At 42.5% G+C, this 15,565-nt stretch overlaps 2 protein-coding genes across 4 annotated transcripts in view; one reads left to right on the top strand and one right to left on the bottom strand.

Moving 5' to 3' along the window:
- Window positions 1–1,051: 1,051 nt before the first annotated feature.
- On the bottom strand, window positions 1,052–6,105 carry nptx2b (neuronal pentraxin IIb). The gene is made up of 5 exons (XM_052069968.1): window positions 5,335–6,105; window positions 4,030–4,249; window positions 3,633–3,877; window positions 3,387–3,566; window positions 1,052–2,423 (listed from the first exon to the last, which is right to left on the bottom strand). The coding sequence occupies exons 1-5, from the start codon at window positions 5,776–5,778 to the stop codon at window positions 2,193–2,195; spliced, it is 1,320 nt and encodes a 439-aa protein (XP_051925928.1). The 5' UTR covers window positions 5,779–6,105; the 3' UTR covers window positions 1,052–2,192.
- Window positions 6,106–10,229: 4,124 nt separating this feature from the next.
- Window positions 10,230–15,565, top strand: part of trrap (transformation/transcription domain-associated protein) — a 51,363-nt gene continuing 46,027 nt past the window's right edge. For all 3 annotated transcript variants that reach the window (XM_052072686.1, XM_052072685.1, XM_052072688.1), the window contains exons 1-13: window positions 10,230–10,291; window positions 10,823–11,017; window positions 11,317–11,366; window positions 11,486–11,596; window positions 11,682–11,786; window positions 11,913–11,996; window positions 12,251–12,307; window positions 12,407–12,532; window positions 13,503–13,580; window positions 14,161–14,249; window positions 14,764–14,860; window positions 15,065–15,203; window positions 15,307–15,385. In XM_052072686.1, the coding sequence (XP_051928646.1) occupies window positions 10,918–11,017; window positions 11,317–11,366; window positions 11,486–11,596; window positions 11,682–11,786; window positions 11,913–11,996; window positions 12,251–12,307; window positions 12,407–12,532; window positions 13,503–13,580; window positions 14,161–14,249; window positions 14,764–14,860; window positions 15,065–15,203; window positions 15,307–15,385 (1,115 nt within the window). In that variant the 5' untranslated portion in view covers window positions 10,230–10,291; window positions 10,823–10,917. The remainder of the gene's footprint in view (window positions 10,292–10,822; window positions 11,018–11,316; window positions 11,367–11,485; window positions 11,597–11,681; window positions 11,787–11,912; window positions 11,997–12,250; window positions 12,308–12,406; window positions 12,533–13,502; window positions 13,581–14,160; window positions 14,250–14,763; window positions 14,861–15,064; window positions 15,204–15,306; window positions 15,386–15,565) is intronic.

Below are 15,565 nucleotides of genomic sequence, written 5' to 3'. Positions count from 1 at the left end.
GATCGTTTTTTTTTTTTACCATTGGCGTCATCAAGTGAATGTAACAAACAACAACAAATCCATGGGACATTTGATAACCAAAACAAAAAAGAAATAAATACATTCAAAGAGAAAGCATATTAATAATAAAGCGACAATGTCACTTGAGGACTTTTCACCAGCTGTGATGAAAAACGGCGCAGTTATTCAAGCGTCTTTCTAATCACAACTTGTCCCTGTTCATTAATAATAGTGACATTTCTAATGAATGTGTCCTGACGGGGACACAGTCGGGGAGCTCGCGGTTGCCATGGTAATCTTCAACCTTGACCTCAACCTATGTTGAGTTTTAAAGTTGGTGAATGCGGGTGATTTTCATATAGTTTGACCAATAACAAGAAAAATATATATATTTTAAAAAAATTGCCGCTTGGATTTTTACATGTGTAAATGCCTATCATGCTTTGATGCATTTGTCTTCGCTTCCATGGAAAAGGTATTTTAAAAAATGTGTTTCAAGTGCGCTGCTTTGCAGCCAGAAGGAATTCCACGTCAAAATGTCTGCTCTGTCACCGTCGACCTTTTGACCTCTCCCTCTGTTAAGCATTGCTAATGCCACCCACGCCACCTGGTGTTGTCCCGAAGCCAAGTCAGCCCAGTTAAAAGATCCCCGGCTGAGCTTACGCTATATACTACTTATGTCACACCCACGCTGCTTTATCATACCTGACAGTTGCCACCAACGGGACAGTGGATGACTTTAAACTTGTGTGTGTTTATGTAAGCTTCAATGGAGTAAAGTCCTGGAAGCACAAGGAGTGACGGCTTTCCTCCAATATACTGCTATGATATTAAAAGTAGTCATTCGGATGTATTACTAAGCGTTTCCTGCACCCTGTAACCTGATAACATGATCAGCTGTCCACTGTCCGCTGTCCCTGAAAGGGTTAATATGGAAAAAAAAAACTCCTTCATGCTAAACTGCAATTCTGACACTCGGTTCGAAAATTATGGCGTGAAAATTATCCTACCCTGACAAAAGTAAATAAATAAATAATCTGACAAACATTCATTTAAGCAGCTGCTCTTATTTTATTAAGCACACATCATGGCAACATCATTTGTATTACAAACAAAACAATCGTTGGCACTCGAGTCCCCATAAAGGCCACATCAACAATTCGGAAGAGTTTAACATGCAAAACAGCCATAGAAAAACAGGACAGCACGTGTACATTACGACACATACCACAAATAAATACATCAAAAGTAGACAACTACCAGTGCTAATAATCACGCTGCAACTATACACAATAAAACAAAAAAAATCATATCCTGAATACAAAACTACATTTAACAAGTTTTGTTCACATAGACAAGGCAAAGAGGGGAAAAAAAAGCACTGTGATAGATTTATTACTGATGTCCATACCAAGAGCATCGATTCCCCCCTAACCCCCCACCTCATAGAGTGTCAATCGAAGAGAAAGGTTTTCCAAACTAATCGTGTCAGGATACAACCTGTGATTGATTTTGGCTCCAATCCGATTCTCCCGTTAAGCAATAGACATAACATGAGCCAGAACCTTAAAGATAATCTTCTCTCCTGCTTTCTCCCGCCCGGCACGCAACAGCGGTTGCGTGCTCAGAACCGCGCCGTGCCTCCGCGAGTTACGGCAGAAAGTGCAACAACGTACCGAGTCGATCAGTAGCGTTGCTAAGCAACAGAGGGAAATCCCGTGCTGTTTGTTTTGTTCCTAAGCAATGTCGCGGTTAGCTTGACACGGTTCGTTGTAGCGAAGGCGGTTTTCACTATTTTGCGGGGAAAAAAATCTGGTCATTATAATGTCATTTACGTAATCGAGATGTTCGTTGTAAGCAAAAGCGGCAAATGGATTACGTGAAATCGGGACTTTGAAATATGACCGTAAACGGGGTACGTTGAAACGAGGTTCGACAATATTTATGTGTGTGTGTTTGTGTCCAAAGCTTCCGGGAATGGATGAGTTATAATAGGCTGACTTGACACCAGGTAGCAAAAACAGTAAGCAAGCAGCCCCTAAGAGCGTTACCTAATTTTCACATCCAAGTGTTCTATGCCCCACTCACAACGTTGCTTTTCACAGCTTCCATAAACGGTCTCACAGCAATTAGAAATGAAATGAATGCACGGAAATAGCAGCTAATTAACAACAATGGCAGATGAGATGCGTTTAAGTATTAGGCAGACGCTCCAGACACATCTCCAAGGGCCTCTTGAAGGCTCCCCTCCCAAACACCTCCACATTGCTCGCCAGCCATGAGATTACATTACCGGGCAAGTACGACGTGCAGTTGGCCATCGACTGGATCTCGGCTGGCTTCAGAACGCGGTCCCAGATATTGACTTGACTCAGTTCTCCCACGAAGGCCTGACCGGCATCAAAGCGTCCACCTACAACGTCCTGCAGACAGCGGCATTATAAATGGAACGGTCAAGGGAATGTTCCTTGAACATGTACGAGCTTTTTCTGGTTGATAATGTGAGGTGGTTTCAAGTGAAACCAGATATTTTGATTCATTTGCTACTTCATTTGAGAAGGTTGCGCAATTCAGACATGAAAAAACAACCTTTAAGAAGATTAGATTGCTCAGTTTGGATTGAGAAGTATTTGTTTACAAGCTGAAGAGTATCTTTAGGATGCAGTCATGTAGAACAGCACTGCATCACTGTCCACATCCACTGACAGTAGATTAAAAAAAAAAACGGTTTCGATGATAGTGCGGGAATTTCATCAGGAAAAAAAAAGTAAATGCGGTCCACAAAAGCTGCTCTTTACACTGGGGTCAGTTTTTTATAGACCTGTTAAGGCCCAAAACTAAAATGTAAAAAAAAAAATGAAGAAGGTATTTACAATATTAGAATATGTGGTATCCGGCATCTAAACTGCAGAAAAGTGAAACTTTTGGAATCTACTAAGTAGGCTATACACGATCAGGATTTTGGAGCCGATTGCCGATTACCAGTTAGTTAAAAAAAAAAAAAAAGACAACCAATCATCCATCCGATCAGAAGATGGACCAATCTATCCGATTTCTTTAAAGATCTTACAACACTGATCAACTTTCCATACGTGGAAAAAGGGTGATCGGGGGGGGGGGCTGACATCACCCCACCCACCACCTCCAAGTCTGCATTTTATATGCTGCAAATGATTTAGTGCTTCATACATTGCCATACTGTCAATTTGATCTCTTTTGCGAAATGTGATCTTGTCTCTATTAATCAAGCTATTGCAAATCGGATCTGTAGCTCGTTGGACAAAATGAATTCATTCTTCAGAGAGAGGCAGCGGCGTCAGTTTCAATAACGCATATCAATCCTCGAGTTATTGTTGTCATCACTTTAAAATTAGCCATTGCGATACCTGCTCCTGGCCCAGGATGATAACCCCTCCCGGTTTAATCGGGTGCCACGCTGCCAGGTTGTCTCCTGCCCCTTGCTTTTCCCCATCCTGATAGGCCTCCCACTGTCCATCCCTGGTGGTCCAGGAAACGCAGATGTGGTGCCACCTTCCGTCACGAACCTCCAACGGCAGCTGCGCGACCTTTCGCAGTTCAAACGAAACCCATGAGATGGACGATGACAGTTTCGAAAAGCAGTGATGACTCACCTTGTCATTGATGAGCAGCTCAATTGGGTTATTGCCCCATTCGATCAACACAATCTCATTGGCTTGTCCGGGCACACCGTAGGAGAAAGGCGTCCCGATGCCCGGAGAGGCGTTGGACTTGATCCACATGCAAAGCGTGAACGCGTACATCTCGGGTAGGCTCTTGATGATGCGACCATACAAGTAGTTTGTACGCTGCGGCAGGGAGATCTTGAACTGCTCAGGGGTCTTGAAGTCTTCCCCTCCTGTCCGTATAGAAAATGCAACAAAGGGTGAAAACAAAGCTACTCAGAAATGGATTACCAGGTGATCAAATTCGCCGATAAGGATACATTTCAACATTTTTCATTTTAATATATGAGAAAACCTCCCGTCACATTTGCCTGGGTCACGTTACCTTTCTCGAGCTCACTTATCCTCTCCACCAGGGCGTTGAGCGTACTTTCCGTCTTCAGCCGGTACGCCGCCGTGGCGTTGGACAGCATGCTCTTCTCCTCCTCCAGGTTACTGACTTTCCTCAGCAGCTGTTTCTCCAGCTCGACCAGGCGACGCTGCAGCAAGTCACGCAGCTCGCTGGGGAAGGACGCGCCGGATATGTTGGCCCGCATCTGCTGTTGCTAAAGACGGATGAGCAGGAAGTGGACACGGGTGACCGGGGGCGCAAGTAGCGGCGGGAGACGCTTTTGACTTCACAGCAGGATTCCACATGCATGTCTGACTCGCTTCCAAATGTCGCTATTGTGGAATTGATTAGAGGACCCGTTGTGATGAGACTGTCTTTGCTACTCACTTGTTATTTGGATGTCTGTATGTGTACAATCATTGGATATAAAACAAAGCTAAAATGCAATGATTGAATTATTATTTAAAAAAAACAGGGGTGCTATTTGATTCATTGTCTGACAACAGCTTTTAATATGTGTGAGTTCCCCCGAACGATGATTCGATGTCATCAGTGATTGCTAAAATTTCCACCAAATTCTTTTCCTGTTATATTCATGTGACTTGCACTCAAATCGCTTCTTCTCACGCACTGAATCAAGCAAACTTAATCGTTTGACCAACATTGGGTGTGGAAAAAACTTGCACTTTGTATTTGTGATCTTTTCTGACACGGCGCATATAGGCATGATTAAACCGTCCGGCAGTTTTAAAAGCTAATGTGTCCCTTGGGCCCAAAACTCTGCACTCTTGTAGCGACATGCACTGATGTATTTATTTAGCACAAAATGAGAGTGCTTTGTAGTGGTGAATAACTAGACTGCATCATAATGAGGGTCCGCCACTTGTTGAAAAACATTTTGGTGAGCAAAATTACAACTGTCGCAAAATGTAACAATGCCTCAACATGATATTTCAATTTTACCCTATCACCACAGTCATATTCCTAATCATCCCAAGTTGTTTTCAAGTGGGAATGGAATGTAAACGAGAATGTATGCATCCAAATATAAATATAAGAAATATTCAAATGGATCAAATAAGAATAGAAATATCCCGTTATGGCATATGTGACGTCTGACTCGCAGTGATAATGACATTATCTACTGAGGTTGTGGCTCATCTCATCTAATCTCACACAAAGTGTTGATCCCAGTTTTACATACTGAACCGAACTTGAAACCGCGGGCGTTCTAAACGGGTTGATGAGTACAAAACCGGGCCATTTACGCATGCATTGAGGGCAATGTGACGAACATACCTCCAGGTTCTCCAGCCGGTCCTTGAGCCCCTGCATTGTTTTGCCAAGATTCTCCACAGTGTCATATGGATCTCTGGGGACGTCTCCCATTGTGTTTTGCTTCAGCTTGCCCCATGGAGCCCCTTTTTCGTACTTTCGATCATCGCTGGTTGATGCGCAAAGGGACAGCTTGGTGGTCAGCTCGTTGATGGTGCCGAGTTGTTTGGAAATGGTTTCTTTCTGCTGCAGGATAGTCTCTCGAAGCTGCATGACGGTGTTGCGGAGCTCCTCTTCCTGTCCCCCGTTGTTGTTGATTTCGGGTAATAAGGTCACCGGGCAGCTGGTGTCGCCGACGAGGGGCACCGCTCGGCAAATGTACCGCTTCCCGTCGTCCGCTTGAGCGCCGGCTTGGTGCCGGCACCCCAGTGCGCAGAACATTACAAAACCGCAAAAAAGTGATAACATACCTGCGGGGGATCCCTACAAGCAAATAATAGCGATAATAATAAGAAGAACTAACACTATGAATCCATTCGGTTTGTGCGTAAAACGCGCTCTTTATAATTTACGCACGTACAATACTGAATGAGACGTTTTCTCAAACAGTGCCATGGCTAAACTAAATGATCGACAAAAAATGCATTAAACAGCGCAATCCAAAGTGAAAATCCCTTCACTGCTGAGTCGTTCTTTGTTAGTATGAGAAAGGTTATATTTACGCTTCCTGGCGTATGCAGCGCAGTGTGGTGACTGATCCGACTGTTCCTTTTCAAGGAAAGAGGATTACCAAAAAAAGGTGTCTACAGAACGCCCGGGATTGGCTGTAGTAGGTTGACGTAAGCAGCCAGCTGGGTGAAACATTTATTTATCGGTTTGAGCACTTCATTAAGCAATGACGAGGCGCATATTGAAAATCGGGGTTGTGGGAAGGGTTGGGTAGGGGGTGGAATTGGGTAAAATCCGTTCCATCTTGAATACAAAAACGTCCTTGCTTAATTTATTCATTGATGCTCACATCTATATCATTTTTCTTCCAGTCCCTATGAATTCATGATGTTGAGAACTTGTGTTCATAACTAATTTCAGTTTTATTGGGCCGTGGCATATACAGTCTATTTTATAGGATAAGCCTTTCTGCAAATAGTGAATAAAATGCAACCTTACCCCTTAAGTTTATAAAGGCCTATATTCATAATTTAAACCATAAATGTGTCACAAACTAGGATCCCAAAATAGTTTTGTATCCATTCATCTTGCAACATTAGACTTGAAATGGCCTACAGATTATTTGATTTTAAAAATTAAAATAAAATCGTATGTACATGGAGGACAGTAAAATGACAAAGCATGTTTCTCAGTCTAAATGGACTTTCAATTCCCAAGGGCCATCTTGTGGCATTAAAAAAAGAGCACAAAACAGCAAAGAAGTGAGTTTCCAGAACAAAACAAACAAACAAAAAACAACAAAAAACACATGATAGGTTCCCAATACGTGTGTGCTCATGGTGTTTTGCTGGCAACCAGTTCTTTCATTCTGATTCAATCAAATTCATCTTTTTTAATGTTGGCTAAATCAACGACATTATTACATTACATTCAACAACTATATAGCCGTTCAGGCTCAATTCTAAATGCACACGTAAGGCGTATAAGGGGTGAGGACGCAATACATAAAAAATTAGCCGCAGCTAACCGCTTGGTTGTGAAAGGTCAATAAATCCCGGTGGGCAGACTGGAAGACACACTGCTGAGCATTGAACGTGGCCTTCAAATGATAGTCGCTCGCGAACACACATATGGGTGCACTACAATCTAGGATCTGGGGGATTCTGAGAATTGAAAGATTGTTTAAATAATTGTAATTCATTTTTTTTTTCCAGCTATGGCAAACCACTAACGCAGCCTTTTTTTGTGTTCCAGTCCAAATCAACCATTACAAATACAGTGATGTCTAAGATCCATATAAACAGCCCTAAGTTGTTGATCACTACAGAGTCCCTGAATAAAAGGGTTCTCTGCATGAGAGAAATGAAAGAAAATGGAAATCTGTTTTTTGGTTACTAGGTGACCAAGACAAAAGGTGTGGGTAGGTAGCAGTTCCCCCCAAAAGGGGAGCAAATGACTGAAAACAATGACACAGACTTTCGTTTCAAATAGTTCTCCGAAAAATATAGGACGGCTTGTTAGTCTGCTTGAAGCACAGGTAACAGTTTATTATGCAGGCCATGAAAGGAGAGAGGCTTTGGATGCATGAATAGGTTTTCAGAGTATTGTCAGTCTACGGGAGAGTGCGCTTCTCTCTATGTGTGATCCAGCTTCACTAAGAGGTCGTCAACAGGCTGGATCACCGTGCTGAGAAAACACATGTCTAATGGACACATTGAGTGGTTTGTTTTTTTTTCTTCACTCCTCTTCAAAACCCAAAAAAAAAAAACTCAGATAATGAAACAAACAAGAGCCTTGCAATAAGCCTGTGATATACTGTATCTCTTTGAGCAGATAATCATTACCTGGTGAACAGTGTGTGTGTGTGGGGTGGGGGGCGTGTCATACTTATCTTCAACATAAGTGACATTTGGTGAAAAGAATACTCTTCTGAAGCCTCTTGCTAGTGGGTTGACTGACAGGGACAACTGCTAATTAAAGCTCACCCGCAAACGCAAGGAGGGGGAGACAGGCCGTTGGGTTTAATAATAAATCAAGACTTCATTATTGTCCCAGCTATTACGAAGGCAATTAGATTGTGTTCCCCATTAGCCTGGCCAAGAGAAGACTCAGGAATTAATCTTTGAAATAACACCAGAAAAAAAATCAAGAACATTTGGTTCCCAGGTTTTAATAGGGGATCACGTCAAAGATGAAGTGATTAGACATCAACATGACTTGCAATTGATGACTAAACGGCTCGTTTCTCTGCTGGTTACTCCAGACTGGTGAGTCTGAAGTTATTCATTCGCTGATTGCTGAGATGTTGATGGGAATCATTCAACGTTGCTCTGAATTCTAAATCAATCAATTCAGCGGGTGGCTGGGAAATTAAGCCTGCCATAGCTGACGGGTGAGAGGTGGGTTGCACTGCATTGATCGCCAGCCAACGAGAGACAACCCAAAACAAATAGACAAACAAACATTCGCACTCACATTTGGGGATCGAGAGAAGCCAAAAACAAAACATGCAAACTCCTGACAGAAAGGCCGAACCCTGAACCATGATGCCCTAAATGGAATATGTCTTCCAGGTACATCCTCAGCCGTGTCTACTAGTCCGAATCAGGTTTGATCAGCTGTGCAATTCCTGTGTATGAAAAAGTAAATAACAAAAATGAAAATTTGAGTTAAACATAACTATTTAAATTGCATGAGTATCTAATTAGAGAGTTTGCATCATCATTCATTTCACTGAAATGGCCCCAAAATGTTTAATTAACTAATTAATTAACTCTTTGCGCACTGTTCAGCGACACAGTAATCTAACTTCTCACTTTGTTGTACACACATACATACCTGGGTTCCAAAACGTCCACGAGCTGTATGAAAGCCTCGTTGTCCACCACGCTAAGGCTGGAGGTCTTTGCATATGAAATAAGCAGTGGCCTTAGTTATAGCCATTGCGCGGTCACAGTGAGTTGCAAAGGGACTCCCAAAATAAGAGGCAATTTTTTTCTGATCCTGACCTGGTTTACCAAGAGTTTCTCAGGTGTCCGACGAGGAACTGGGCGGGGAAGCGGGGGAGCGGGAGGGAAACTTGTCGGTGATCTGGTGCCATCGTTTTAAGTGGGTCTGCATATTTGTGGTGCTGCCGTTGTATGGCTTCTTAGTGCGACATTCCTTGCAAATTACGGAGGTTTTATCAAGCTTTCCGTCTTTCTTTTCGAAGCCGTAGTATTTCCAAACATAAGATTTGAATGTTGCGGCTGCATTAAATATAGTAGTTTCCTTGCTGCTGCTTGCGCTAACTTCCATAATGTTTCGCTAGTTGTGTGAATGTGTACTGGACTGTATGTGACGCACGGCTACCGTCCGTATTCAACACAAAACGCAAAGCAATGATGCTGCATTCATTGCGTCTAGGAAAGGGCAGATATGTGACGTTTAACATGAATAAAACGGCGCTTGAATCGGATTTTACCGATACCGATCAATGCATCGTGATGAATCGCGATTTCACCCGTCAATCGCGTAGTACCCAGTGAATGAGCCGATGCACTCGGATCGCGCACGTGCGCATCGATGTATCGATTAATATCGATTATTTCCCACACCCTTAATGTGTATATGTGCCTTGTAAGGTTGAATTAAGTTTAGCAAATACAAGAGCAACAGGTTGCAGCGCTTTGAGTCAGTGATTGGAGACCATCACTATGCTGTCATCTTGTGGTAGGAATAAAATGTACAAAATGAAACTAAAGTATTACAATGATTCAAATTAATACATTGGCAGATATGTATGTGGATGGTTTTAATAAGCTCTCGGAGACATTTACCTTCCACGTCTGGGCTCAACAAAACTGCTATAGTTTTTTTTCAGGGTTCGATTTATTAGCGATAACATGATAGATGAAAGCGCTGTAAAATATTGAGTGTACTTTTAATTTAAAGATGTTTGCAACCTTATATAGGAATTAAAAGCAATAGTATGTGTGTCGCTTTCAGAATTTTATCCCCTTTGCAGCCACCGTAGAGTCCTGACAAGACCATCGAAAATGATGGTCATATACCACCCCTTGGTAAGACTATATCCTTCCACTTGCACTAGAAAACCATGTCTAACACAATACCAATCACCGTGTTTTGAAAGAAATGTGCATTAATAGAATATATCTGAATAAAATCCACAAATGAACTATAATTTAGTCGCGAATATCAATCAAACGTATGCATTCTGTATGCGATGTGCGGAAGGATATCCCTGACATCCATGCTGCTCAAAGCGGCAGCGCGGCGCTTTCTGTCGACTCGCTCTTCTACGTCGTGCAAGGTAAATCATTTGTTATTCCTCATATTGAAGATTTTATTAGAAATTATTTTTTTGCTACTAGTTAGAATTTAGCCTTCGGGCGCATGGGATATATCTGTTCGTTGTAAAAAAAAAATTCTCTGAAACACTTCAAAAGCATCAATGGTCTCGTTTTGAAACAAGCTAATTTAGGAGAGATTGTGGCGACTAGCCTTTGAAGTTAATCAGTAAATATCGATTTTGTTGAAAATAGAAAATGCTTTCACGCCGAATTGTCAAACGTGTTCGAAGTTTGACGTCGGTGAATGAATGAATTAAGTCGGAATTCTACCTGAATGTGAGAAAATTGCTCTAGCAGATAGCCGAACTGTTTATTACGTCATCAGAATGCGCCTGTTGATTACAACAATCGAAACTGATGCTTTCATGTAGCTATCCGTTATGTACGTTCTTTGATTATCATACAGTGTCTTTGTTCTATGATTATCATACAGCGTCTACATTGCTTCCAGTCAACATGTGTTAACTGTTCTTCTCTTTTTCTTTATTTAGTTCAACACAACATGAGCACAAGCTGAGATCAGTGCAGACAATATAGTCTGTCACATTTCCCCACTTGTGTCTCACAGTCTGTTCCAGCTGCCACGATGGCCTTTGGGCCAGCTCCCAGTCCCACCGTGGTGGACCAGACCACGCTGATGAAAAAGTACCTGCAGTTTGTGGTAGCGCTCACCGACGCAAACACACGTACGTTCCTTGATCTAAGCAGTTTTTTATTAAACGGGGCCGAACCTAGTTTGATTCGGCACGGATCTTTAGCATGGGCAATGTGATGAGACCAATACGCTTTAGTCCAGTCAAAGGTACATGTACTGTATGTAAGTATGTTTGAGTGAATGTGTGTGAGTGAGAGTGTACCATTTTGATGAAACTGGCGATGAAAGTAAAACTGATAAGATCTGAGAGCCCCTGGTCAGCCTCTGGAGAAGTCCATGATCATTAAATTGTGTTTTAACAAATTGGATTAATTGTCCCTCATCTTCCAGCTGATGAGACCAAGCTCAAGATGATGCAGGAGGTCAGCGAGAATTTTGAGGTGAGTATGACAGTGCCAAAAAAAAAAAATCAAAATCTGTTATTGTTGTTCATTGACAGGAACAGCAGTGGTTGAAGGTGTTGATCGCCCATTTAACACACTCTTTGTTTCCATTTCAGAATGTGACATCCTCCCCTCAGTACTCCACCTTCTTGGAACACATCATTCCTCGCTTCCTCACCTTTCTCCAGGACGGAGAGGTGCAGTTTCTACAAGAAAAGCCAACGCAGGTACGGAGATTCCCCAGAACACTGCTTGTACACCAATTGTATAAGACCTGGAATTTCATTATAATTTAATGTTGGGTTGCCATAGCAACTAAGGAAGCTGGTGCTCGAAATCATCCACCGTATTCCCACAAATGAACACCTTCGAACGCACACCAAGAACATCCTGTCTGTCATGTTTCGCTTCTTGGAGGTAAGGATCCTTTTAAAATCTTGAAGAAACTTGACTCATGTATTTCATGTACATGTTGGTGTCACGTTTCTTAAATACAAACAAAAATGTCTTGTGTATGTTTTTCTTGACTATTTTCTCTTCCAGATTGAAAGTGAGGAAAATGTGCTGATATGCCTTCGCATTATAATTGAGCTGCACAAACTATTCCGTCCTCCAGTCTCACAGGAGGTGAGTGGTTTGGCCCGATTTCTTATTGCTCATTTCAGCTGATGACGTGTATTTCCGAAGAGATTACTTGGCTTTTTAAAATTATTTTGCTTTGTATGGTGAAAAAACTGCTAGTGCATCAGCCACAATTCAATAATTTTATTTTTTCAGTTGACAACATTCATTTACTTGTGATGACTGTTTTCCCTCCAAAAAATGGAGCTCGACTGAATTTTCCTGAACCGTTGATTTACATGCTGTTTACATATTTTCAGATTCATCACTTCCTGGACTTTGTGAAGCAGATTTACAAAGACCTTCCGAAAGTCGTTGTAAGTAACTGCCTGCCTTGTCTTGTTGCGCCGATTTTTAACAGAGCACAACCATGTTTTATTTTACTTTTTTTTTTGGTATGTGTGTGTGCCCACTAGGCCCGATACTTTGAGAACCCTCAGGTAATTGCTGAGAACACTGTGCCCTCCCCAGAAATGGTTGGGATGATCACCTCCGTGTTGGTGAAGACTGCACCCGAAAGAGAAGACAGTGAAACACGAACGGTAATCTCAACGCTCATTCTTGGACATTTTCCTTTCTGCACTTTACAACTACCACTTCTTAGCACTAGATGGCGGCAGTATGCCACATTACAGCATCCCATTGAAATTCAAATATTGTCACAGACAAAACATTAAATTTAGATTAGAGATGGAGATCAGAGATGTTTTTTTTTAATTGAGCTAGTGCAGAATGAATTGCTACAGTCATTTCGATATTGTTAATCAATGGGAAAACAGTGCTGAAATAATTATTTTGTTTGAAAATGCCAGACAGTGTTATGTATCACCACAGGAGCCATAATTCTGCACTTCAAGAGACTTAATAATAAGGAAGAAAGCTGAATCTGATAGTATGAGGCCACAGTGTGTGTTAATTTTACACTATTTATGTTTTAGTTTAATGTTCAACGTAGAGGAAACGTAGCTACAGCCTCAGTTTGCAAACTTAGCTTGTCGCAGACCTGTGGACATTTTCAGCATGACATCTTTGATCCATTGGTGAAAAGGACACTTTGATTCACTCCCCTTTCATCAGACCTCTTTCATCTATAACTGCTTCAAACAACAAAGTGTATGCAGAAAACATGGTTAACCTTCTGTGTGTGTTGTGTTGTATTATTTTGTCATTTATGTTAACTGTTCTGTTGATGGTGGCGCGGGCACCCGCAGTGGCTTCTCTCTCTCTCTCCTGTGTTTGCGCTGTGGTTGAGAGGAAATACATTTCATCTGTGCTGTATGTTGCACATAGAGCACATTTGACAATAAAGTTGACTTGAACTTGAAAGTGGCTTTTTCGTGTGGACTAAAATGACATTTGCACAGACTGTAATTAATCCTAAAGGAATAGATTTTGTTGACTTTGAGGCGTTTTGTTGTAATTGGCTCCTTGGATTTTAAAAGTGTAAGAGTGAGCAAGTCATGCGAACGTGTCATCTGGTATGTATTGTAATCTTTAATGCTCTGTCTCTAGCACACCATCATCCCACGGGGGTCTTTGTCGCTCAAAGTGCTTGCAGAGCTGCCACTCATCGTGGTGCTGATGTATCAGGTGAGTGAAATGAAAAAGCGGGGCAGCAAAACCATCCATCCGTCCATTTTCTAAACCGCTGATCCGCACGAGGATCGCGGTTCGTGCTGGAGCCTATCCCAGCTGTCTTCGGGCAGCCGGCGGGGTACACCCTCAACTGGTTGCCAGCCAATCGCAGGACACACATAGACGGACAACAATTCGAGCTTACAATCACACCTAGGGACAATTTCGAGTGTTCAATTAACCTGCTGTGCAAGTTTTTGGAATGTGGGAGGCAACCGGAGTACCCGCGGAAAACCCACGCAGGGAGAACATGCTAACCAGCCGACCACTGTGCAGCGGCAACAAAACCACACAATGAAATAGTTTCGTGCCGTTTATTAAGGATATTGGAGCTGAAAACTTGACTGACTCATTTGTGTTTTTTTGGGGAAAATTTGGGAGTCGGAAGAGGTCGTGACTAGATTGAAAACACTGGATTCATTTCCTCTCCAAATGCTCATTAATCCGAGAATAAAAATCACCTAATCTGTAATTATATGGCTGTATCACAATGAAATCTATTTTTTTGCCCCCACCTCCTGCCTATTCCTCACAGCTCTACAAGTTGAATATTCACAATGTGGTGTCAGAGTTTGTGCCCCTCATCATGAGCACCATCATGCTGCAGGTGTCTCCACAAGCCAGGTAACATCCATTTGCCCAAACAGGAATTGCAACCCCCACTAACTAAATTAATTTTCATTTTATGGCCTTCTGAATGAGATTGGGCCCACTCTTAATAGAATGGTACCCCCCTACCTCTTAGCCCCCACCCCCTCTTCATCGCTCCTTCCTGGCAGCAGTTTTTTTGATGCCGTTACTAAAGCTGGCTCCATTCTATTTAGGAAAGTTAAAATAGTAGAAATTGACTTAGCGGGAGGTGGAATTTGAGCGTAAGAAGATGGTTGCATTAGACTTGTGGAATCGGAAGGAAATGGAGCAGTTAATTAAAGCAAAACAAACCTCAGGAATCTACGACAGGTATAGAGAAAGTTTCTTTGGGAGCCACGGTAACAGCTGCCGCACAAATGAATAAGCCATGCATGTAGAATTGAATCCCATATGTAGATCCTCGTTTTACCCGCCATTAATTGTCACCTACTGCAGGCATGCAGGGGACTCAATTACTTGTGTGGATTTTTTTTCGTCATCTTTGCAGGCAGCACAAGCTTTATAACAAGGAACTGTATGCAGACTTCATTGCCGCGCAAATTAAGACGCTCTCATTCCTGGCCTACATCATTCGAATCTACCAGGTATACTCATTTGATGCGTTTTGCAATGCTTTCTACCTTACAGAGTCCTCCATGAACGTAAACAAAATTTTCTTGAAGCAAAACAAAAGGCATTCATGGATATCCGCCGGCGTAAACCGCATGAACGGTTCAGGCTGTTATATGCACGCGGAAAGCTCGACTGGTTCAAACTTGCGCTCTGTGCGTGCGTGTCCACAATCTCAGGAGCTGGTCGGAAAGTATTCCCAGCAGATGGTGAAGGGCATGCTCCAGCTGCTCACCAACTGCCCCTCGGAGACGGCGCACCTCCGCAAGGAGCTGCTCATCGCCGCCAAACACATTCTCACCACCGAGCTACGCAACCGTATGTTTTTCTAAGATGTGAAAAATCACACCAAATTTGCACTTGCATTTATCCATATTCTTGTACGGGAAACAAAGGCCAATGTGATCTTTTTATTTTGCAGAGTTTATACCCTGCATGGATAAACTTTTTGATGAATCCATCCTCATTGGCTCTGGATACACTGCCCGGGAGACGCTTCGGTAAGTCGCCCGCGTGTGCATCTATCACAATCATCTTCTTGTTTAGTGGAAGATTGCTCTGACAGCTTCCGAGTCCCTTGCATGTTAATGAGGCACACGTCTCGGAGGCTGACCACATCTGAGGTCCGTCTGTCAAATTGTCATGTACGCCCACAGCTCCTGGGGAGCCGGGTTTCCCCC

Source organism: Hippocampus zosterae, chromosome 7, assembly GCF_025434085.1.
Source record: "Hippocampus zosterae strain Florida chromosome 7, ASM2543408v3, whole genome shotgun sequence".
NCBI lineage: Eukaryota > Metazoa > Chordata > Actinopteri > Syngnathiformes > Syngnathidae > Hippocampus > Hippocampus zosterae.
Note: the sequence above shows the minus strand (reverse complement) of the source record. Positions and strands in the feature narration are given on the sequence as shown.